The following is a 24,224-nucleotide window of genomic DNA, read 5'->3' as shown; positions in this document are numbered from 1 at the left end:
ATCTAGGTTCAAACTCCTCTCACAGTAATACCAGTAGTAAGACATTAGTCTTCTGTTTCCCTGCATTTGCACTAAGTAAACTTACATTCCAACCTCTCCTTGTCGGTCATATCAGCTTCACATCAAGTACTTTTCTATACTGATGTACCAAGACTGCACAGGCAAAGGTGATTGTGTGATTGTCTTTAAATAGAGCAACTATTTACTTTTTTTCTACTACCATTTTTGTATGGAAGAACAAAGTATGGTTATTCAGTTTTAGTTATTTGGCAGGTGTTTTCTTCCAAGTGAAATGAAGTGGAATGAACCTGTTACTTAAAGCAAAACAAAAGACAGGAATTTCTTACCAGTGATAAAATTCTTGCTTACATGAAAATTAGAATTTTGGAATTTTTGTGAGCTCAGACACTTTCACCACTCAAAAAGCTTTATGATACTAGATTATGATATTAACAGTATAAAAAGGTGTTAAAATTTGGACACCCTGACTCAGCCAAGTGGCCATTGCATGATACATTTTTGTGTGGATAAAATTAACCGTTTGAAAGCCAAGAATGACTGTGATTGGATCTGGATGTGTCATTTTGACCAGTGTGACTTTGTCCCCAGACTTCCATTTTTAGTCACTTGATGAGAATGGGCTACGAAGATGTTCTCTGTGTGTGCACGTGGAATTAAGGCACCTACTCAGTTACTGTCTTTTTTTTTTCAGTACTAGGAATTGAACCCAGGGCCTTTTATTTTTTATTTTGAGACGGGTCTCATGAAGTTATCCAATGTGGGCTTGCTGGAGAATTTGCAGTCCCCCTGCCTCAGTCTCCCAGTGTACTGGTATTACAGATGTGCCACCTTGCCCAGCCCTGCTCTGTTAATTGAAAGATAATGCAGAGCGTTTGTGCAGTGTGGGTCTGACCTTGGCAGGTCCCAGAGAAAAGACCTGCACCTGCGCTCCTTTGCCTCTCTCTCCCTTGGCCGGCAAGGTCAGCTGCTGCTCACGGATGGGGCTTTCACACTGCTTTTATTTTTCTTCTTGTCTTTTTGAGACAGAGTCTCGCTGTGCAGTTCAGGCTGGCCTTGAGCTCACTTTGTAGCCCAGGCTGGCCTCAAACTCGCAGTGATCTCCTGCCTCAGCCTCCCGAGTGCTGGGCTTACAGGTGTGCGCCACCATGCCCTGCACTTTGTGGTTTTTTTGTACTGGAAATCAAACTCAGTTCCTCGTACTCGCCAGGCAGGCATTTGTGCCACTGAGCTGCATCTCTGGCCCCTCACGCTGCCTTCTGACTTCCCTTCCTGGCTGCCTGTTCCGCACACTCCAGGTTTGCCTAGCCAGTCTGCACGCCTGTCCTGCCCAGTTCCTTGTCGTGCCTCTTGACTGTTCATCCCTCTTCCTGCTTCCACTTCCCGGTGAACCTTCACTACCAGACCATGGATCTAGTCAGCTGCTCCAGTAAAATCATTTAAGTAACCACTCCTTCTCAGTTTTGAAGTGTTGTGAGAGGAGATTATCCAAGAGCCTCCGGAAAAGCTATCAGGAATACTTCTCCTGAGCCAGGCGTGGTGGCACAGGCCTGCAATCCCAGCACTCTGGGAGACGGAGGCAGGAAGAGTGCAAGGTTAAGCCCAGCCTGGACAACTGAGCATCCTGTCTGAAAATTAAAAAAAAGGGCTGGGGACATAGCCCTGGGCTCAATCCCCACTGCCACCAAGGGAAGGAGGGCGAAGGGAAGGGGAAAGAAAGGAAGAGGGGAAGAAAGGAAGAAAGATGTCCTTCTTCCTCAACTGCAAGTTGTGTGAGGTGGAGTTTTCTCTACATACTGCAAACCAACCTCCCGCAAGAGAGGAAGTGCAGAGGCACATTGGAGAATCCAGTTGTCTCTCTTCAGCTAAACTTTAAAGATTTGAAGTGAGTTGACCTTGATGGATCAATATTGCATGTCTCTATCTGTTTTCATGAGAAACCACTTTGAAGATATCAATATGTAATACAAGAAGCATTGTTAATTTCCTACCACTTCGTTTGTAACTCTGTATTGTCTGTACTGTTCTTTTGCTAATTTGTAAAAGGTTGTCTGTCTGTCAATGCTTTCCTCCTTTTATTTTTAAAATAAAAAAAAAGAAATGAGTTGAAACAGTGCCAGATATATCACTAAATCTTTTAGAAAAAGTATTTTTCATTGAAATAGGTTAACATGTCATGGTTCATTGTTGTAAATAATAAATAACACACATTTTAAATGTCATACTTCTAATTCCTAATATGGCAAATAGTGAATAATTACACGAATAAAAGCTCTTTAAGGGCTTCATAATTTTTAAAGGTTTCCTGAGACCAAAAAATTTGAGGATTGCTGCTTAAGAATATACTTAAGTATGATACAGGCTGGGCACAGTGGCACACGCCTGTAATCCCAGCACTTGGAAGGCTGAGGCAGGAGGATTGCCCTGAGTTCGAGGCCAGCCTGAACTACATGTCGAGACCTTGTTTCAAAAAAAAAAAAGATACTGCTAGTTCTAGGATATGGCTTAGTTATGTAGGAAACTTATAAGCCATGACTGAATATTCAGTTTTGTCAGCTTTATTTCTTGTATTTAATGAGATGATCATATCTTTTTCCATAGAAGTTGTTAATGTAATGGATCATATTGGCATTTATAGGCTAAACCAACTTCCAGGTTCATGCATGTTGTCTAAATAATAGAATTTCCTTCTTTTTTAAGGGTTAATAGTATACAGTGTGTGTGTGTGTGTGTGTGTGTGTGTGTGTGTACGTTTTCTTCATTCATTTATCCTTTGAGGGACACTTAGGTTGATTCTTTGTCCTGGCTGTTGTGACTAGTGCTCTTCAACACATGAATGCTGTATCTTTTCTCACCAACAGTGCACAAGAGTTTGTGTTCTCCACATCCTTGGCAGTACCTGTTACCTTTATAGTCTTTCTGGTAATAGGCCATTTGAAAGGTGCACAGTTTTGAAATTGTGAAGTAAATAGAACCTTATGAAGTTACTGTCTTTATCTTAAGTAGTTCTTGTTGTCTTACGGTCTGTTTTGTGTTACAGTTAGTGATATAACTTCCCCAGCTTTATTTTTAGAAAGTATTTGAATGTTAATATCTTCTTGTTTCAGATGTTCCCTGCTGAGTCCAATTTGACAGCCTTCCTTTTAACTTCAGCTTTACCCTCATTACATTTAATGAATCAATAATGTATTTATATTTGAAATACAAGGTCTAAGTTTATGCTTTTTAACTGTACTACATGATTTGTATTTTTTCTCATGTGATTATAGACTTTACCTAAAGATCTCACTTTTCACCAACAGTACAACATATTTTTGAAATTCCATTATATTTTTTTCTTTGTCCAATAGTTATTTAGGAGTGGATTTCTTATTATTTAAAGTGTGGATATTTTCTGGTTATACTTGAATATTGATTTCTGGCTTATCCTGTGTTTGGAAAGCCTGTGAAGAGAATGTGTGTTCTGCAGGTGGAATATATAGGGTTCTGTCTGGCTATTAGGTAAGTTTGTTCTCTCTCTTCCAGTTTTCTGTCTTTATTGAGCTTTAACTGGTTCGCTTTATCAGTTACTTTGAATGCATGTGTTAAAATTGCCCACTAAAAATATTAGTTCTTTTTTTGTGTATATTTATCAGTATATATGTATTTCAGAATCTTTTTACATTGCTGCCCACTCACTGTCTGGGCCAGCACTTTGCAGAAGATGACACAGCCTTAACATAGTATGCTCTTCTGCTGCCTTATTTTTATGATTTGGACTGACCCAGATCTGGCTGTACATAGATCATCTACTACTATATTGGTTAGCTCTCTTGTTGCTGAGACACATTGCCCAATACCCACAGCTCAAAGGAGGAGAAGTTTAATTTGGCTCAAAGTTTTGGGGGGTTCAGTTCATGGCTGGCTGGCTCCAGTGCACAAACAGCATGGTGCAAGGACACAGTGGAGGAAACGTGCTCATCTTGTAGCAGCCAGAAAGTAGAGCGAGAAGGGAGGAGCCAGAGAGGAAGGTCGGCCCTCCAAAGGCGTGTCCGCAGTGACATACCTGTTCCACCCAGGCCACTGCCTCCTCATAGCACGTTCAGCCGTAAACTCGATCGATGAGATCAGTCTGCTGATGGCGGATGGCGACTTCATCATCTAGTTGCCTTTTAAAAGTCCCAACTCTGAAAGCGAGATTTTTGAAGGACATTCTCTATCTAGACGCAACACCTACCTAGACCATGATGGTGCACCTATGGCACGCGTGCTGCGGCATGCTGTTCGGATCATTGTAAGCTCTAAAAGCTTCGCCACCACTGGCTTAGACTATGAATGAAGCCATTTAAATGAAAAGATACACGGGTCCCTCTGACAGGGCAGCGTGCCACTGAGCCCGTGCTTTATAACCTCCATTGTCTGGACAGTTGACCAGGTTGTGCAGTTTCCAGAATTTTCTCCCCGTGGCCACCAGTCTGTTACTGAGCGATGTGGCCCCTGCAATCAAGTGAGGGTCCTAGATTCCTACCAGATTCTGAAGATAAAAGGACTTTTCCCCCCCAGTTACTATGAACTTGCTGTTGTCTGGTTTAATCATCTCAGGTGGAAGTCAGTGAGTGCCCACAGAAGCATCAGTCTTTTAATCAGAGGAATTGTTTTCATTTAGTTACCCGCTAAGATTTATTTCTTCTTTATCTTCAGTTGTTTGAAGGTTTGAAAGCATATCGAGGGCACGATAATAAAATTCGGCTGTTTCGGCCAGACCTCAACATGGAGAGAATGTATCGCTCTGCCGTGAGGGCGACTTTGCCGGTAGGTAAATTTAGGATTTCCGTTGTGTTGCTTTTAATGTAATGGGTCATTCTGAGTTTACCACTAAGGAGAGCAGGTTTTTTTTTCCTAAAATATACATCTATGTTTACAACTAGAATAATTTTAAATTTATAGAATATTTACAAAGAATAGAATTCCCATTACTTGACCCTATTTCCCCTCTTATTCACATTTTACTTAATATGGTACATTTTTCACAATTAATAAACCAGTACTAGTACTGTATTGTTGGGTTATGAATTAAAGACAATCATTTATTCAAATTTTCTTAGTTTTTACCTAATATCTCTTGGATGTTCCAGGATCCCAGTAGGATTGTATTTAGGTGTCATGTCCCCTTAAGTTTTTATTGACTGTGACATTTTTTCACAGAAATGATTTTTTCTTCAAAAAAATCATTTCTAAGCTGGGTGCCTGGAATCCCAGCACTCTGGCAGGGCGAGGTAGGAAGATCACAAATTTGAGCCCAGCCTAGGCAGATTAGTCCTCCTTATCCTTTTATCTCACATAGTCATTAATTCTCCTCGACCCTAAAAATGCAGCAGAAATACTGTGGAATTGCCTATCTTTTTGAGACCCTATCTCAAAAAGAAAAAATTTTTAAAGGGCTGGGAAGGTGGCTTGGGGCAAAGGCCCTGGATTCACCCCCCCAGTTTGCCAAACCAAAACAAGACAAAGATTTCTAAATCATCGGCTCAATATTCAGTACAAACCATATGAATATCGAAGTTATTTCTGATTTACTTTAGGATGGTAACATACAAGGAACTAACCAATACTGTTTGGCAATTCCACAGTATTTCTGCTGCATTTTTAGGGTCGAGGAGAATTAATGAGTATGTGAGATAAAAGGATAAGGAGGACAAATATGTCTGAAACTACAATGTAATTTAAAGGCCACATGAAATTACATTGGAAATGAACAGTGTGTATAGCATGAGTGTTTGGGGAATATTTTACCTAATTGCTTTGGCCACTAGAAAGTACTCAATAAGATAATTATTTTATCACAAGCTTTGTTTTGGAGAGAAAAAGAACATTTAAAGTTTTTTTTTTTTTAATGGCCATTGGATCCTGCCTGTAACACTGTTATGGGTCACAATTCATTATAAAATGGGTTAGATTTAAACACTACCCTTCACAGCTCACTAGGGCGTGACTCCCCTCGCTTCCCTTCCTGAGATGGCTGAGTTGCTTTTCCCAACAGAGTGAAGTCTGTTCTTTCTTTTATAAAATTCTGTGTAGCTCACCTCCTGGAGCTTTGCCCAAGGCATCCACTGAAGAAAGCTAATGCTGAGCATCTTTTTGGCCTGGCTTTCCCTTCCTTTCCCTGCTTCTATAACACAGGCTTTACTAATCTCCTTTAGGAGCCTTACTGTAGTGGCAGAGGAAAATTAAACTATATTCATTGGCTGAGCCCCTAGGTTCACTCTGCTTAGAATTACTTGTAGATAAGTAAAGAAAGTTTTAAAGTTGGACCTGAGGGCTGGGGATTTAGCTCAGCGGCAAAAGCGCCTGCCTGGCAAGCGCAAGGTCTTGAGTTCGGCTCCCGGTACCGGAGAAAAACCAAAAAAAAAAAAAATTAATAAAGTTGGACCTGAGGGAAAGGGAAGTAACGTAGGACATCAGCTCTGCCATGAACTGTATAGTATTTCCTCATCTACTTAATCGGAGCAGTAAGCCACTGTCCAGAAGGTGTGTATTACGAGGTTCGTAGTGCCTTTGTACAGAGAAGAAAACTTAAACTCAGATTGGTGTAAATTACTTACCCAGGTCGCACATTATTAAAGACATTGGGCAGGAAATTGGATCTAGGCTTTTTGATTCCAAGGCAAATTCTTCTTTCACTAAGTTAACTAAATTTTGTCTGTAGACAGCAGTACCAGAGACCTGAGCAAGTGATAGAGTGTTCATCTACATTGTTGACAGTCCCAGCTTCTGTGACATTCTATACTATGATTGCTGGTGCAGATTAATGTTTGAACAGGCAAACCCTGGTGTCATAAGCTCTATTCATTCAACTTGTTTGCAGCACTTTTCTGCCTGGGATATCCCATCATATTGCTGAGAGCATTTCTGTGCCCTGCGACTGAACAGAAACTACTTGAATAACTTTATAAACCGTCACCTGTCTAGGATATGAAAATCCTTCTTCTCTTTAGAGATAATATTCTTTTGGCCGATTTTCCTTTAGGTTACCTGACATTCAGGATATATTAACGTATCCTAGTACTTCCTTTCTCTGTAACCAATATATTAATCCAGCTTGTTACTTTTACACCTTGTGAAGAACAAAAGTCCTTATACTAAAGACCAATTTTATCCATTTCCCACTTTTCATGATTTGTATTTTACATGTCTTACTTAAAAATCTTTTCCTATCTTAAGGTCACAGATATTCCGTATGTTATAATAAACATCTTAGTAGTATTTTGTCATATTTAAGTATAAAATTCCAAGTAAATTGATTTGTGGGTATGGTAAGAGCTAGGTATCTAATCTTTTCTGTATGGGTGGTTCATACTGCCATAATTTGGGGGGGTGCTTTTCATATATATATATAATTAATTACATTTCTTTGGGGCAAATTAAGACTGTCATCTGGGAAAATACAGATTTAAGCAATCCTGAAAATATGCCCCCCCCCCATATCCCTTTTAGGAACCTCTACAAGGACCATTTCTTACTGACATTTTGAGGGGAAAAAATGTCATCATTCACTCAGTTTTCATTCTTTCAGGTATTTGACAAGGAAGAGCTTCTACAGTGTATCCAGCAGCTTGTGTCTTTGGAGAAAGAATGGGTCCCCTATTCCACCGCTGCTAGTCTATATATTCGTCCCACACTCATCGGGACTGAGGTACAGACGGATTCCCTGTTTTGGGGTACATTGGTGGGCACGTTAACATTATTTATTCTTACTTGAGACTTTCAGAAGGTAGTTTGAAGTGGTTTCCCCCTCCCAATAGCATCATTAATGGCTTTTCCCTCCTGGTTGTTAGACTGAGGATGGTACACATTTGCTGTGGAAAGTCAGGTAGTGAAGTGTTTTAGGTGTGGGGGGTTCATGCGGTGCCTGTCACAGTGGTGCAGCGCTGCTATTTTAGTACTGAAGCAGCCACAAATGCGCACCTGGATGAGAAGGGAGTTGTGCTGTCTGCCTTCCCCTGCACAAGGCGAATCATTGTCTCCTCAGCCTGGGAAGTGTAACGCCTTCCATCCTGGGTTAGAAATACTGGAGAGGGAGAGCTGCTAATTTTTATTTTCATTTTTCTGAAGTCTTGGGACTTCTTGGTAAAAAGCGGGAATAGAGGTTCCCTTCCAAACAGAAAATGCTGAAAGTGTAGTCCACAGTGGGGCGCAGGGGAAGGAACTTAAGGAGTCAGATGGCCATTTTGAACTCTGAAGGGCCACAGGCTCCTGGTCGCGCGCCCGCGCAGTAGAAGGCCTGGGCTTGGGTGTGCCTGGAGGGCACAAGGCACTTGGGTGGGTGAGTTCGTTTATAGAGACTTGTGGTCTCCGGTATGGGCCGGCAGCTGTGGCCTCATGGAGAGTGGGTAATCCTGAGGATTAGGTGCGGGGAGGGGATAAAATGAGGGTGGCAGTTTAAGGGCATCCACCACACGCATACCCTCAGGAATAAGGAAGACAGGGCAGAGCTTTTGCTGTGGCCTAGCTCTTCTGCTCTCTACTAGTTATTTATTGTATGGTTACCAGATTATCGCCCAGGTTGTAAGAATGTGAGAAGTAAAGAATTATACATGCCCACAGAATAAATACCTACAGGGTCCTTCGGCGTCATGGCCGCCTTTTGCAAGACTACTGAGAATCTAAATAATCTCATGAATAATAGCTTCCCTAATAAACTTTGAAGTCTTGAGGTAATTAAAAAAGTGACCTACTTTAAGTTTTCAACACTTTAATTTTTTTGAATCTTCAGTTAATTTTTAACTTTATGACAGGAAGGATCAATTTCTAAAGAAATCGTTAGTAATTGTTACTAATTGTACATTGTTTCTCTTCTCAAAACACCACTTCTCAGAGACACTTCTCCAGTCTGAGATTTCTGTATTCCTAGTTTGTTGGGAGTTTTTGTCATGGATGAATGCTGGGTTTTGTCCGTTGTTTTTTCTGGATCTCTTCTCACTTTGTTGCGCTGGTTTTGTTTTTTTTTAAATTCCCTTTTTACTTTCATTCACCACTTTCATTTCCTGTTCCCTCATTAAAAGATATTCTCATGCACTGAATCAGTATTCTTTTGGTGTATATGTGTTTCTGAGTTACTTCTTTCTGCCTTGTGTGCTCAGAATTGTATAGTTACTGTCCTGCCAATCTCATTTTCTCCCTCTTTCTCTCCACCCTGCTTCCCCATTTCTGTCCCGGTCCTTATGTGTGTCTAGAACCTATCACATTTCACTGCTGCATAGTTTTCCGTTCTGAACTTTCTGCCTTTTGTCACTATTTCCTCAGTGGCATTTCTACTCTCCGCTATTTCCTAAAGTGCTTCAAAGGAACAGCTTTCTAGGAGTTATTTATTGGCTAGAAAGAGGGCCATCCTGTGTTTCCACCCCAGTGCTGTGGTGAAATGGTGCGGCAAGAGTGACAAGGTTGAAAACAGGATTTGATGGGCCACTCATACCTTTGACTCTATTTTCATTCTGTCTCTGAGCTACCAGCTCCCCACCCTGAATTATACTTGACAGATTTACACCACCAGCATGTGAGGCACCCTTACAGGTCTTGCGTGTTAAGAAATTGGGTTGTCTTTGTAGTTTTTTTGAGCCTTTATATATGCTAGATGTAAATGCTTTGTCAGCTTGTGCATCGCAAGTAACTTCCCAGTGTGTGTGGAATGCTTTGTCTGGTAAATGCATTTGCGTGGCTTTGTTTCGTCTATCTTGTCTCTGTCACTTGGCTACCAGCGGCCTGATAACCGGAACTACTTAGTTTCAATGTAAAAGTGTTGTTTATGTTTTGTGATGTTCATGTATTTTAAAGAAATTATTCCGTGCTTCAAGGTCATTCCTCTTTTTAAAGTTTTCTTACTCCACTTCAGGGAAATCCATGCAGACACGAACTCTGGGAAGTTGAGAGCGCAGTTTCTGTTTTCTCCCCACGGAAGCCTCCGTCTGTCATCACCATGGTCGATGGGTCTGTTCTTCCCTCAGTGCTTCCAGTGCGAGCTGCTGGCAGCTCAGGTTTCCACAGATGAACGCTAACTTGGTTGTTTTTACTACTATCAGTACATTTATGATTTCAAAGGCAGGTAGAGACAGACAGCCCCGAGTTAGCATTCATCTATGGATGATTTCTTTTTTTGTACTTATAGTCTGCCTTCAAGATCTTTCCATATTTGTACATAGTGGATCTGCCTGTAAAGGACGCCCCTGTACACATATGCATGCAGGGTGTTGTAAGGTGTAAGAAGCAACGTTACTTTATTCACTGAGATGGAACAACATTGGCAATCAGACAGTACTTTCCCCAGCAGTCCCGATGATTTTTGAGTTAGTCATAGCCTCTTCTTTGAGGCGTATGAGTTCTGAGGAAATCAGCAATCTCTCCTTCCATCAGTTGTACTGGCTTATCATAGGCATTTTTATCTTCGCATCTGTTGTCATAACATGTGTTAACACAGTTTTATTTTCTTACAGGTTTCTTCCTATCATGGGTCCCATTAGAGGATGGAATCACAAGGTCAAGTCACAATTCAAAAGACTGACTTGAATTGGTTAAATATCATTATAGATATTTTTTCCACTAATAACCAGTATAGATCCTGCTCCTATTTTGTTTTTTTGATGATGATGAAAAAATGTATATTTAGAATTACTGAGCTGGACTCAGTTGGCATGATCCCAGTTTGGTTGGCCACACCCTAAGCATCGTAAGCAGGAGCCGGTGGCTGTATGTCTTCCCTCCCTCAGGCCTGGTCAGGGTACTGACCTCGGCCCATCAGTGTCGTAGAGCTTCTTCACAGCCTATGTGATGTGGTGTTTCATGGCCTTGGTGTTCACTTCACCCACAGTGAGCGCGGTGTTACATTTTCACGACAGACGCAGTGGTTAGGGGAAGTTGAGGAGAGCATAGTGGTTAAGTTGGTTTCTCCTGGCCCACCCTTCAGGGGCCATTTGGGCTGCATCAGAGCCTTAAGGTACTGGGCTGCTGGAAGGTGAGTGACGTGCAGTTGTCTCTCTCTTGTGCCTGGGTAGGTGCAGTGTAGTGCTGCCGTCTTGACCTTCAAAGGCTTGGCTGTGCTTTTCACCCTGGAGGGATGGAAACTTCCTTCTTTGCTTTTGGTGCCATCCTCATGAAAATCGCCTGTTCTTTTTGTGCTTTTGCTTGTGGTAACTTCGGTGCGAAGTAATTTCATAACTGAAGATTTTCTGTGCCTTTTTTTATTACTATATGTTTGGGATACATAAAGAATACATTTCACTACAGGGAATTGGTACATCTACATAGTTCATTTTAGTTCATTTTGGAACATCCCCCCCATCTTTTGGTCCCTTTTCTATTTCCAAAACTTCTGTCTCCCTGTTTCCTATCATTTGTCTTTCATTTTACTCTTTAAATTATCTATACTTTGGGTTTCTCACATAAAAGAAATCATACGATACAGTATTAAACTTTCTGTGTCTGATTTATTTCACTTAGCATTACGGTCACAAGTTGTATCCATTTTCCTACAAATGACTCAAATGTATTCCTGTTTATGGCCAAATACTTTCCATTGTGTAACACATTTTCTTTATCCATTCATCTGTCGATAGATATATAGGCCACATCCAAGATTCAGCTATTGTGAGTTGTGCTGCTGTAAACACAGGTGTGTGTTTCATTGTGATATGACATGTTTAACTTTTGGAAAGATGCTCAGAAAGGGAATAGTTGGGTCAAATGGAATTTCTGTACTTTTTTTTGAAGAAATTTCCATGCTGATTTCCATAGTGGTTCTATTAGTTTAATATCCCTCCAACATTGTAGAAGGGTTCTTATCCACCCACAAGCTCGACTGCATTTGTTGTTTGAATTCTTGATGATGGCCATTCTTTCTGAAGTAAGATGAAATCTCAGTGTCGTTTTGATTTGCATTTCTCTAATAACAAAAGATGCTGAACATTTTTTCGACATACTTATTGGCCATTTGCACTTCTTTTTTGAAAGTATCTATTCATTTCAGTTGCCCATTTTTTGATTGAGTCTTTGATTTTGGGGAGTCTAATTTTTTTTGAGTTTTTGTATGTTCTAGGTATTTATTAGTCCACTGTCTGAATCATATCTTGACATGTTTATTACTAATGCTCATAACATTGGGAGGACCATCAAAATGAACAGCTGTGACCACACCTGGCATCGAGGTGCTGCTTAGCCAATAACAGTTACAAAGTGTGATGTCCAGATTTCAGATGTGTGAAGAGTGAAATAAAAGGGTACATCTTAGAATGTGTAAATAATAGCATAGTTTAACTAGTTTCCTGTTGGCCCACTGTTATTTGGTTGATACAATAAGCTGCAACTAGTAAGAGGAGCAAAGCAGGAAAATTAAATTTGGGAGTCTTAACAATGGAGGTATTCAAGAAATTTAAGCTCTAGCTGTGTCTCCTAGGGTACCTGAAGACATTCAGTACCATTTATTGCACCTCATGGAGTTTGCTGATGTCTTGGATGTGAGTGTAAGAGGAGAGATGCCATATTTTTCTTATAGGCCCCATAGCAACTGGGTAGTAAGTGTTTATTGGGATAGGGAAGAGGGATAATTCATGTTTGTTGGTTGGAGTGATGATGGGTAGAGTCAGGAGTTTTCAGTCAGAAACTTAAACCTGAGCCAGGTGTGGTGGTGCATGCCTGTAATCCCAGCGCTCGGGAGGCTGAGGCAGGAGGATCTTTGTGAGTTCAAGGCCTGCCTGGGCTACAAAGTGAGCTCAAGGCCAGCCTGAACTGCATAGTGAGACCCTGTCTCAAAAATACCAAAAAAAAAAAAAAAAAATTAAATGCAACATCATGTATATATTTAGAAGCTCAAATCTGTTATTCCAGGGAGACTTGGACTTTAAATGATAGTCGGGCTTATAATACAAAAATGGCTTTAAAGTCATGAACCTGGGTGAAGTCTTTAAAGGAAGAACTGTGGTGCAAAGAAACCAAGAAATAAGGCTTCCGACAGATCTGCATTTTAGAGAAAGGGAGGGAAGAAGGAATCAGCTTGTGGGTCCATGGGCAGAAAGGAGAGAAAGAGGCTGGTGGTATAGTTTGTGTCTGGATGTCCGCCTAAAGCCTCATGCAGTCGGGGAGGGGTGGGCTTTGCGGAGGCAGCTGAATCTAGAGTTGTTATCTAGTACTGGGATTGCGAGTGTGAGTGCTACACTCTCCCTAGGGTGGGTAGCCTGCATATAATATAATGGAGGAAAAGAGCCCTCCCTGTTTTTGCTCTTGTTTTTGTTGTCTTTTGCTGCCATGAACTGTTGCCCTCTGCCATGTCACCCTGCCTTGGAGCCAACCGAGGGCTGAAACCTCCACACACTATGAGCTAAATAAGCCTATCCCTCTTTAACTTGGGTGCTGGGTATTTTGTCTCAGCAACGAGAGAAAAGTAACCAAGACAGCTGGTATGCTGGGAGCCAAGTGGAGCCCCGGAAACAGCAGGAGCAACAGTGACAAATCCAGGTTATAGGACCAGTGAGACGAGGTGTGACACGTAGGGACTGAATCTGGCCGTGTGGGAGCCCCTGGCAGTTCCGTAAGTATATTTCAGTTAGGTTGGAGGGTTGGGAGATTGAATGAGAATGAGTTAGGGTGCTGAGTGTGTGCAAATCTGTGAGAAGCTCCGCTGCCCTGGGGAGCAGAGAAGGGGACAGCTACCTGGAATGGGACGTAACGGGAAGGGCGTGTGTTGTAGAGGGCAGGTCTGCCATCTGTCTAAGATGATAGAAAAGGAAAACTGACTGTAAGAAATGTCAGAACTCTTCTGTAATGGTTCTGCTCCTGAGGGTGGCAACACGGTAGGCAGGCAGTGGCATGTGACTAAGAGGAGGGACTTTAACCTCTAGCTGTGGTTTCACACATGCGCTTGTTTGTCGACACCTGTGTCCTTGTGTGGGCCTGTTTAATATTATCCTTCCTTACCTGACTCCATCTCCTTTTCCTCACCTACCCAGCCAGAGTCAGACTTGCCTTCTTTGAGAACATTTTCGGTACTGATGTCCGCACCTGTGTTGTGCTTTGTTTTGTGTTCTAGGCCCAGTACTGTGCTTGATCTTGTCGGTTGGACCAGACTGGATGGGATATAAGGTCAGAGTGAGAAGCCAGTAGGAGATCTTGGCTTGGAGGTCATTCCTGATACTATAGTGAGAAGCCTTCTGTGGCATTTCCCTGTTATTTAGAGAAGCACTTTTTCTGTAATGGGCCAGGTAGTAAATCTGTTTTTGGCTTTGTAGGCCGCATAGCTACTCAGCTCTGCCTCTTCTGGGAAAAGGTAGCCATAGACCCCTCACCTATTCTAATAAAAATTGAAAACGTAGGCAGCAAGCCAAGGCTTGTGACTCCTGGCTTGGAGTCATTTCAGCAAGGGCACTGAGGTGAGGCTTTTCTGAGGGTGACTCATCCCAGGTCCTCCTGGGTATTTCCCTGGCAGCTTCTCTTGATCCCTTAACCATGCTAAAATTTCTGTATAGAACATTTTCAGTTTTCCCAGCTTCTGTTTCCCAGATCATCGGTATAACTGTGCATAGCGTTTCCCAAAAGCTCATTCTGCACAGTTCCAACATTGAGAGTGTAGTTCTGTGGTCACATCTACAGTCATTTCCTTGTCATCTTCTCTGTGCTTTGGCATACGCTGAAATGATTTCCCGCTATTACTACTATCAGCTGTTATTTATAAAAATAGTAACAATGGCTATTTTTTTTGAGTGCTTAAAAAAAAGACCAAACCCTGGGTGCTTTTCACATATTTTCAGTTTCATCCTGTATTCACCCTGTGATATGCAGTCATCACTGCACTGGCGAAGGAAGAGATGTAGGCCAGACTCTGTCCTTTAGTCCTTTTCGTCTTGTCTTTAGTTTTTCTCTCTTCCCTTCTCCCCCTCCCGCTAGTTCCCCTCCTTTAGTTATTTTACAGTTGTTTTAAACTTTAACATCATTCTTATTTTAAAAATAAAGGGCTGAGTCCTCAACCTTCTTTTTTTGTCAGGTGGTTAATTTGTGCTGTCTTTCTCTTTGAATAGGGGTGTGAAATGAACCTGGATCTACTTTCTATTGTATAGCAATTCTCAGACAATTATGGACTTTTGCTTCCTTGGGGATATTTTTTAATGTCTGCCTATTAATTTAGAGGCTAGCACTTCAGTAAATCAAGCAAGAGACAAAGGACTGTTTTGCTATGGTGTCAGTGAAATATGTTAGCCTAAGTATCAGATATATACTCTTATTTTGGGGGGTATTGGGAATTGAACTCAGGACCTTGTGCTTGCCAGGTAGGCTCTTATGCCAGTGCCCCGCTGAGCTATATCCCCAGTCTAGGTACGTATTCTTTTAATCGAAATAACTCAAGTATGACAAAGAGTCTCCTAGATTGTGCTTTTCCTTTTTTCTGTAAATATTAAGATAGATGGTCGTTCCACAAGTATTGGGTGAAAACTGAATGAAATGCAAGACAAAAATGGTCTTGCACTTCATGGAGTTTATGGTTTAGTAAGATGTAGAGCATTAAATAAATACATGTAAGAAAATGTGACAGTATTTCATGAGGCCAAATTTGAAGTGTAGGAGCTGCTAGAATAGCACGTACAGCAAGCCCCTAGACTGGACTAAGTGTTCATTTCCTGGAGTAACATTTAAATGACATTTAAAGTGAGATTGAAGTGTTCATATTACTTACCCTAGAATAGGAATGGGGGGAGTGGCTCTTAGTTTGCTCAGCTACTATAATAGAGTACCACAGGCTGGGTGGTTTAAACAACAGATGTTTATTTTGTCACTATTCTGGAGGCCAGAAGTGCAAGACTGAGGTGCTGCTAGCAGGATTGGTTTCTGGTGAGGCTTCTCCTTCTGCCTATAGCTGGCCACCTCCCTGCTAAGTCCTCACAAGCTTACCTCCGTGAGGTAGAGAGAGCTCTGGTGGTGTTTCCTCTTTTTATAAGGACACTAGCTATGGGGTTAGGACCCCAACCTTGTGACCTCATTTTTGCCTCAATTAACTCCTTAAAGTCCCTGTCTCCTCATGCAGTGACACTAGGGGTGAGGGCTTGGACAGAATGGGGGTGCGTAATTCATTATGGGGGTGATGGTGGGATGGAGTGGACCGGGAACTGTGCAGATTGCGAAGTACTGCAGTAAAGCAGGTAGAGTTTGGAAGGGGAGAAGGAACTGAGTGTTCAGTGTAGCCTAAGTGGGGTGTAGGAAGGAGATGCCAGAGCAAGCTCTCTTTAGATTAGGGAATCTTGAATACTGCATAATTTCTATTTTAGAGCTTTGATTTAGTGTAGTATAACACAGCTGGGTTAAGAGAGATCTGGAACTTAATAACTGCAAAACTTTCAGCAGATCATTTGTATTAAGCACTAGTTTCTCTCTCTCTCTCCCTTTTTTTTTTGGTCTTTTTGAGGGGAGAGAGAGAGAGAAAAATGCACAGGTTTTGCTGTGCAGATCAGGCAGGCCTTGAATTCACTTTGTAGCCTATGTTGGCCTTGAACTCCAAATCCTTCTGCCTCAGCCTCCCAAGTGCTAGGATTACAGGCATGCGCCACCATGCCTGGCCTTCTCTAATTTAAAAATAGGAATTATAACTCCTAATGCATGAGGTTGTTGTAGTATATAACCATGGGAGAGTGGCTATCAGTATATAACAATTATAAAATATCTTGCAAGCCCCAAACTAACATACAGTAGTGAGGTTTTATGGTTTGTTTTGTTTTGAACCCCCATTCCTAGTTCCCTGAACCAGCTGGTTTCACTGTATGAAATTGGTCTTCCTCATATTTGTGGCCCTCAACACATTTAAGGCCCCAAATATACCAGCCGTCCTTTCCCTTACTGCACCCCACTTCAGTATTTTTTACCACTCCCTGTTTTAACTGTAATTTTTTAAAAAAGAACTTGCAGAATGAAAAGAATCAGGCTGCTCTTTGATTAAAAATATATACGCTGTGCTTCTTTATGAAGACTGTCCGTGAGTCCCAGTGATCTGTTTCTTCCCTCTTGCTTTCCTGGGCAGAAATACTCTCCAGCTTCCACATGCTGCTGAACATCCCTCCGTTTCAGGCCAGAGGCTAGACTAATAGCATTTTCTCAGCTCACTGAGCTCTCCGCTTTTCTATGAAGGAATTTCTGAGTGACCCAGAAAGAAGTGGTAATTTTCACGGGGACATGTCTCTTTTATTTTCTGTCATACCCCAGTGCCTTGTCCTTCCATGCAAAATATACATGGATTTACTTGTGAGCAAAATAGTCTTTGAAGTTTAAAAAAGAAGTATTTTTTAACACATTAGTATTTCAGTTGTAAAGTCTCTGTGGTCTCTACGTTGCATCTGAAATGTTTATCTTCCCTATTCTTACACTTTTTTAAAGTCCCCTTTCAATTCTATTTAAACAATCCAGAAAGCTAACAGAGAAGGAGACTCGGTCAATCTGACTGGTCCTAAGGCCATTAGATTATAGAAACGGCCCTGCCCACCCGATGAGCTGTTGGCATCCTTACTATCTTTTTATTTATGTGTCTTTTGCTTTGTCAGGTGTTATCATTGGAGTAATTGGTAATTGGTTGATTAATATTATCTAATAAAATACTCTTAGCAGCAGCACAGAATTCAAATTGCATTTTAGGAGAGGAGGGAGGAATACATCAAAGGGACATTCAGTGTTTCTTGAGGGTAGAAACATCCACCAGTTTTTGTTACTGAAGCGCAGAGTGGCGTTTTATTTCTTCTCAGTCTTGGCGCCCCAGTATGACCATTTTCAGAAAAAGTCATAGAGTTCTTTTCATGGATAGACGATTGAGATAACTGATTCGGAAAGATGAAAGTGACCAAGCTGTGACCCACACTAGTGCATGAAGTGTTTCTGAACTATGAGCGGACCTGGCTTTAGTTTCAGAAAATTAAAAAGTTAGTACACGTAAGCTCTTTAATTTATGTGCTTGCTAAGAATAGAAATCTTAAGGGATATCAAGATGCTTTTTCTGCAGATAGACTGTATGTGTGAAATTCTTGCCTCTGTTTTCCCCTGTGTGCTCTCAGTGCTACCACCTAGTGGAATAAATGCAAGACTACTTGTCAGGAAAGGAAGGTGCAATTTTTTTAGCTGCTGGAGATTGAACCCCCAGGGCCTACTGCACGCTAGACACTTACTTTGCCCCTGAACCGCGTCCCCACACCCAAACCATGTGAAATTTATCACAAGGAAAAAGGTCCATGACGATGGGCGATTGTTACTTCTTTTAATGTAATGCAGCAGGTTGCATGAATTGCATGAGTTCCAAGAGGAAAAATAATATTCCCAGCATTCATATGAAAGTTAATAAAGCCATTAGCTTGTCTACAAATAAGTTGGTGGACAACTTAGGAGCTCCATAAGTTTTTTAGTCAGTCACAGAGAGCCCTTCCTGGTCCTCATTGCAGCCCAGAAAGTTTTTATTTGTAATCCCATGGAAAAGTTACTGGGGTTCATTCCAGTCTATCACTTCCAGTGCAACCCCTGGTGAGAATGAAGACACTGAGGCATATTTGTAGTTATGGGGAGCCCAGGGGTCCTAAGTGCAGCCACGATGGTGGCTAGCCGGAACAAAGGCCTCGACCCAGGGCCAAACCCAGGTTTTATTAATTTGTGAAGAAGGGCATGGCTTGAGGATGAGTAATTGCGAGAGTGGTGGGAAGTATGTGAGTGCTGTGAGCCGGGCTAGGCAGGAGGCCCCACATCAGCTGTGCAGTATGCAGAGAGGAGGATGTGCAGAAAGGGTAATCTGCATAACACAGCTGAGACAGTATCTAATGTTTTGGGGTGGGTGCTTCAGGTCTGATGTGTCATCTTTCAGGCCCTGGGCAGTGATGGCCTCTTTTGTCGATCCCTGCTGACAGCTGTGGAGCATTGGCTTTTCATCCTGCCTCATCTTGGCTCACAGCGTATCCGGGGAAACACTGCCTGTCCTCTTCAACGACTACACAGCAGCACCTCGGCTAGACCGATATGCATTGCTTAAAGCCAACTGTAGGGATAAGGAGAAGTCCCAGCCGGCTCTGTGCGGATCAACACCTGAAAATAGGGTCAGGCTCAGCCAAAATGGAGGCAGGTGCTCCTCTTTCAAGGAGAGTCGCCCAGGTGGCCCTCCACAGTGTCTATTACAGTTTATCTATATTGAGACGTGCCTCTTAATTCCTTACTGTAAGAGTTCATAAAAAAGTCTAAGATAGAAAGCTGCAGAGCACACATGAAATGAAGGTGTCATTGTACTTATCTATTGGGTAAATAAAAAGCGCAGTGATCAAATAGTCAAATTTTCTCAAAGCTGGGAAGAAAGCAGATGTGTGCTGTCTACCAATGCCAACATTTGCCCTTCCAAGGAGTGAAAGCTTTCAGGGTCTTCCTCCTTTCTTGGGTGCCTTATTTCCATCTAAGGCCACCATTAAAGAACAAACACAAACCAGCCCAAAAGCAAATTCTGCTTTTGTTGCTCACTCATTTCTCTCCCTCAGTCATCCATGAACAGTTGGCTCAGTAGCTGCCCAGGTCCTGCTTGGTCCTGTCCTTCCTGCGCAAGGCTGATGGAATGATCCCCCCATTTCCTAAGAGGCCACACTGTGTAGATGGCATCGAGATGTACACCAGGTTTTCAGTGTACATGTTGTGCTAGCACACATTAAAATCATAAAGTACTAGATTTCACTGTGGCATTTTCACACACGGATGTAGTTTGGTCATGCCCGTCCCTCCTGTTACCCTCCTTATGCCCTGCTCCCATGTCTTCTTATCCCCTTTCAGATAGTCTAATAGTCTGCTTTTTGCTTTTCTTCTTTTTCTTTTTTTTTTGGTGTGGGAATCGAACTCAGGACCTCGCGCTTACCAGGCAAGTGTTATTTTGCTGAGCTACATCCCCAGCCCTGCTCTCTGCTTTCCATATCATCTTTTTTTTTTTTCCTTTTTATTTAGATTCCACATATTTGGGGAAAATGTGCAGTACTTGCTTTTTTGAGTCTGGCTTATTTTGCTAATATGATCTCCAGTATTATCCACTATCCTTCCTCCTGCAAATGATAGGCTTGCTTTCTTCTTTGTGACTGAATTGTGTATACGTATACCACAGTTTATTTGTCCCTTAGTTCTGGGCCCCTAGGCTGGCTTTACATCTTGGCTGTTGTGAATCGTGCCACAGTAATCGTGGGTATGCAGGCATCTCTGGTATGGTGCTGATTTTAGTTGCTTTGTGTATATCCCAAGGAGGAGTATCGCTAGGTCATAGCATAGTTCTGTTTTCAAGTTTTGGAGGCAAAACATTGTCAGGGCTATTGTAATGGTCAGGAATATTTTACCTACCTGATTCTTGGTGATCTAGGGGTTAAGTAGTGGTCTGGGGATTGCAATGAGTAGTACAAGGAAGTGCGAGGGAAAGTCAGATAAAAAAATTCTAAACTGTATTTTTGGGCGGTTTCATCTGATGTGACAAAGGCTCCAGATCAGCTGGAAATGAGTCCTTTCTTCTTTTACACAGACTCCTGCCTGTACCCCCAGCCTGCCAGAGCCAGCTGCAGTGAAGGCTGCACGCGAAGGGCTTCTATCTATCATGTAACAGTCCTGACCTCGTTCTTACTGTCTGTGGTCTAGGATTACACAGCTCGGCCCAGTAACCTTTCTTACGTGTATAATATGCAGCACTCAAAGCTTTCCATTTCTAGATTTTCTTCTTTAATAACCACTTACGCTAATCCCCTATTACTGCTTTGTGTGGAAGGACGGTGTGAGCATTTGCACTGCTGGCTTTTGGCTTTGCAGTGCTTATGATAAGGGCTGTCACCTGTCTGTTATTTACGATACAGTTGCTGAATCACTCTTCCCCGTCTTTTTGATGGTATTTATCTGTTTTGGTGCCTGTTTTGTTCCTGCAGTACTGGGGATTGAAACCAGGGCCTTTGCACTCAGCTATGTCCCTAGCATATTTATTTGCTTGCTCTTTATTATCTTGAGACAGTGTTTCACTAAGTTGCCCAGGCTTGTCTCAAACTAGCAGTCCTCCTGCCTCAGCCTCCCAGAGTGCTAGAATTACAGGTATGGGGCACCACACCCCGCTGAATCTGATGTCTACCTCTGCAAAAGCTATAGTCTTTCTATTGTGTAACACAAGCAGGTGTGGTCAGGGCCCACTTGCTGATTTCCACACCTGGTGGACCAGGCCCTCCTGTTTTTGGAGTACTCATTAGAGAAACAAATATGTGCTATCTCTAAAGAATAAAACTTGATTCTTCCCTCCAATTTTATTTTCTGGTACCAGGAATCGAACTCAGGACCTTGTGCTTGCTAGGCAGGCTCTGTGCCCCCGAGCTATATCCCCGGGCCTTCCCTTCAATTTTTGTTTTTTTGGTTTTTTTTTTGGGTTTTTCTCCGGTACCAGGAACCGAACTCACGACCTTGCGCTTGCCAAGCAGGCGCTTTTGCCGCTGAGCTAAATCCCCAGCCCTCTTCCCTTCAATTTTTAACCAGTGCAGTTTTGAAAGGTGTCACATAGCTGGCGGGTAAAAATAAGCCTTCCCTCTAAAATCCTATGGGCAACAGAATTCATTCACCTTTCCTCTAAAATCGTAACTTCAGAAAGCAAAGAAAAATGAAAGTTTATCCTCAGTGTTTTCCTCTTAAAAGACCCGGAAAGGCTTTCTGTCTCTGACTGGCCCCTTCAGATGACAGATACAGTCCACTCTACACTTTCAGACTGTTGTCTGCGTAGTAAATTGCAGGCGAATGTACTTTGACTGTATTGCAGCCTTCTCTTGGAGTCAAGAAGCCCACCAAAGCGCTGCTCCTCGTAATCCTGAGCCCAGTGGGACCTTATTTTTCCAGCGGATCCTTCAAGCCAGTGACCTTGTGGGCCAACCCACAGTACGTCAGAGCCTGGCAAGGTGGAACGGGGGACTGCAAGATGGGAGGGTAAGTCAGCGTAACGTGTCTCTGTCTCCAGGGACGTGTCCTTCCTGATCATCTTTTACTGCAATACAAACACATATAACAATATTTGAACGTGAATGCTCATTTTTTATTTCCTGCTTCGTTCTCCATGTTTTAAACGAAGTACTTGTTCAGAGGAGCACTGGTGGGAGAGAGAAACATTGGCTGTGATACATAAGCAGGAACCACGTAAGAGAAGTGGGTCAGATCCGCTGTACCTCGGCCTGCCTGCCTCCCATGGAGCTGTCTTCGAAGCCGCAGCTCGTAGCCTCACCCGCTGTGATCTGGCAGAGGAGCAGCCCTGCTTTGGCTCCTAGGCTGGTGTCTGGCCATAGGTAGCTGGCAGGAAATAGAAGAGCATTTGAAAGTGCTGGACAATCTCAGGGGTGGACTTGGCCTCGATGTGGACATGCCCCTGGGGTAAGAATAGCTGGATCGAGCAGCCTGGTTTCTTCTTCATCCGGGTCAAGTGGTAGTGCCCAGCACCTACGCCTGGCCACGCATCGGATTTAGGAAGGTCAGAGTCCAGTGACATGCTGCTAAAGTATTAGAGTGACAGGTAGCTGGTGTGCAGAGCCTTCCCTACAGGAGGCAGAGGGAGCGGAGGAGGAGTTTTCTGTGACAGTACTGTCTGGACACAGTATGTGTTAGAGTCTGGAGAAGACGGATCCGGGAGACAGCATTGGGCAGAATTTAATTCAAACTCAACCAGAGCAAATGTCTGCCCTTAGGAAGCTGGTGGGGCTCCAGGGTGACTTTGCTCAGAAAAGCCAGCTGAAGGTGCAGAAGGAGAACTCTGAGTCCGCCTAGCAGGGAGGCTGATTCAGAGGTGGTTTCTATCAGAAATGGGTGATTGCAGATCAGTGGGCACCGTCTCACAGGCTAAGGTCAGTGGCCACTGACAGCCGTCGTCATCACCTAGTTAGCGCGTGCTGCTCAGCTTTGCAGATCTGGAGAACGAAGAGCGGTGTTTTTTCTGGCAATCCCCATCACTGATTAGCTTGCCCCTGTGCAGGTCCTGACGTATGACAGCGGTCAGGTTTTGCGGGGAGCAGGATGTCTGTCCAGGATCAGGAGCCCTTTTACTGATCACCAGACTCATGGAAGTGAGAGAAAATGCACTTGATTGTAAGACAAGGGTCAGAGGAGCTTAAATAAGAAGTTTGGCTTGAGACCTGGTCTTAAAGTTCAGCCTCAGAAATTGCAAGGAAATCTCCTAACTGGTGTGTGAACAGGCATGAATGCTTTCTGTACAACACAGACTGCCCCTTTGTATAAACTGTGAGCTTGCGTACCGCAGTGCTCAATAACAGGAAAGTTGACAAAGGGCTGTGGGATGGTTACATGGGAATTACTTTTTGCTCAGTTTTTGTTTATATTTTTAAAAGTGCTGAAAACATAGTCTTGTGTTTTAAAAATTGTTTGACAGGCGCAGATGGACTGTGGTCAGTGGGAATTGGGTGAAATGTCTTAGGAGAGAGAGGAGAGGTGAGAGCATTTGTGCTCATAAATACAAGCAGAATTGGGAAGAGAGAAGGCAGTCACCTGAAGGACGTATAGTTTAACCTGTGTGCCTGTTGTTGCCAAGATGTTTTAAAGCATTCTACGCCGATGCTTCCATTCTGGAGAAGTACAAGGAAAAGGCTTCGCTGAGTATCATCCAGTGTAGCCTGCAGAGACATTTGGAGTCAGCCTCACTACTTCCTTCAATCTATTTAAGTCCACAATTACCCTCCAGACGCTTGAGGACCTCATGGAGTCAGTTGGTATCATTACATAACTCTTGGTTCTCATAAGCTCAGACTTTCGACTTTCTGTCAAAGTAACTCTGGAAGAGTATTATTTATTTTTTTTCTAAATTGAAGATTAGCCCACTGTTTTGAAGCATTGGAGATCACACTAGCCTTTGATTTCTAAGTCCATGTGGAAGTAGCAGTCATGGCACACAGCTAAAGGAGAGTTCAGCAGCCTGGCTTTGGTTGCACATTAAATTGCTTAGGGAGCTTTATCAGCGGCTATTGCCTGGCTCCCCCCATCTCCGGAGGTTCTGGTTTCTGGTCTGGAGTATAGGTGGAACGTCAGGACTTGTTTGTTTTCCAACACTGGAGACTGAACCAAGAGTCTTCACCCTGAGCTATTCCCAGCTTTGTTATTTTGAGAAAAGGTTTTCACTAAGTTGCCCAAGTTGGGCTCCAACTCATGATCTTTGTGCCTCAGCCTCCTGGAATGCCGGGATTACAGTTGTGTGCCAC

General features: G+C 42.7%; 1 protein-coding gene across 2 annotated transcripts in view; it reads left to right on the top strand.

Moving 5' to 3' along the window:
• The window catches only part of Bcat1 (branched chain amino-acid transaminase 1, cytosolic), a gene marked incomplete at its 5' end in the record, with an annotated part of 112,262 nt that overhangs the window by 61,681 nt on the left and 26,357 nt on the right, over window positions 1-24,224 (top strand). For both annotated transcript variants that reach the window (XM_013511614.1, XM_005379094.2), the window contains 3 exon segments: window positions 4,699-4,809; window positions 7,571-7,690; window positions 21,791-21,954. In XM_013511614.1, the coding sequence (XP_013367068.1) occupies window positions 4,699-4,809; window positions 7,571-7,690; window positions 21,791-21,954 (395 nt within the window).

Source organism: Chinchilla lanigera, unplaced genomic scaffold, assembly GCF_000276665.1.
Source record: "Chinchilla lanigera isolate Chin_1 unplaced genomic scaffold, ChiLan1.0 scaffold00012, whole genome shotgun sequence".
Taxonomy (NCBI): domain Eukaryota; kingdom Metazoa; phylum Chordata; class Mammalia; order Rodentia; family Chinchillidae; genus Chinchilla; species Chinchilla lanigera.
This window is presented reverse-complemented; position numbering and strand designations above follow the sequence as displayed.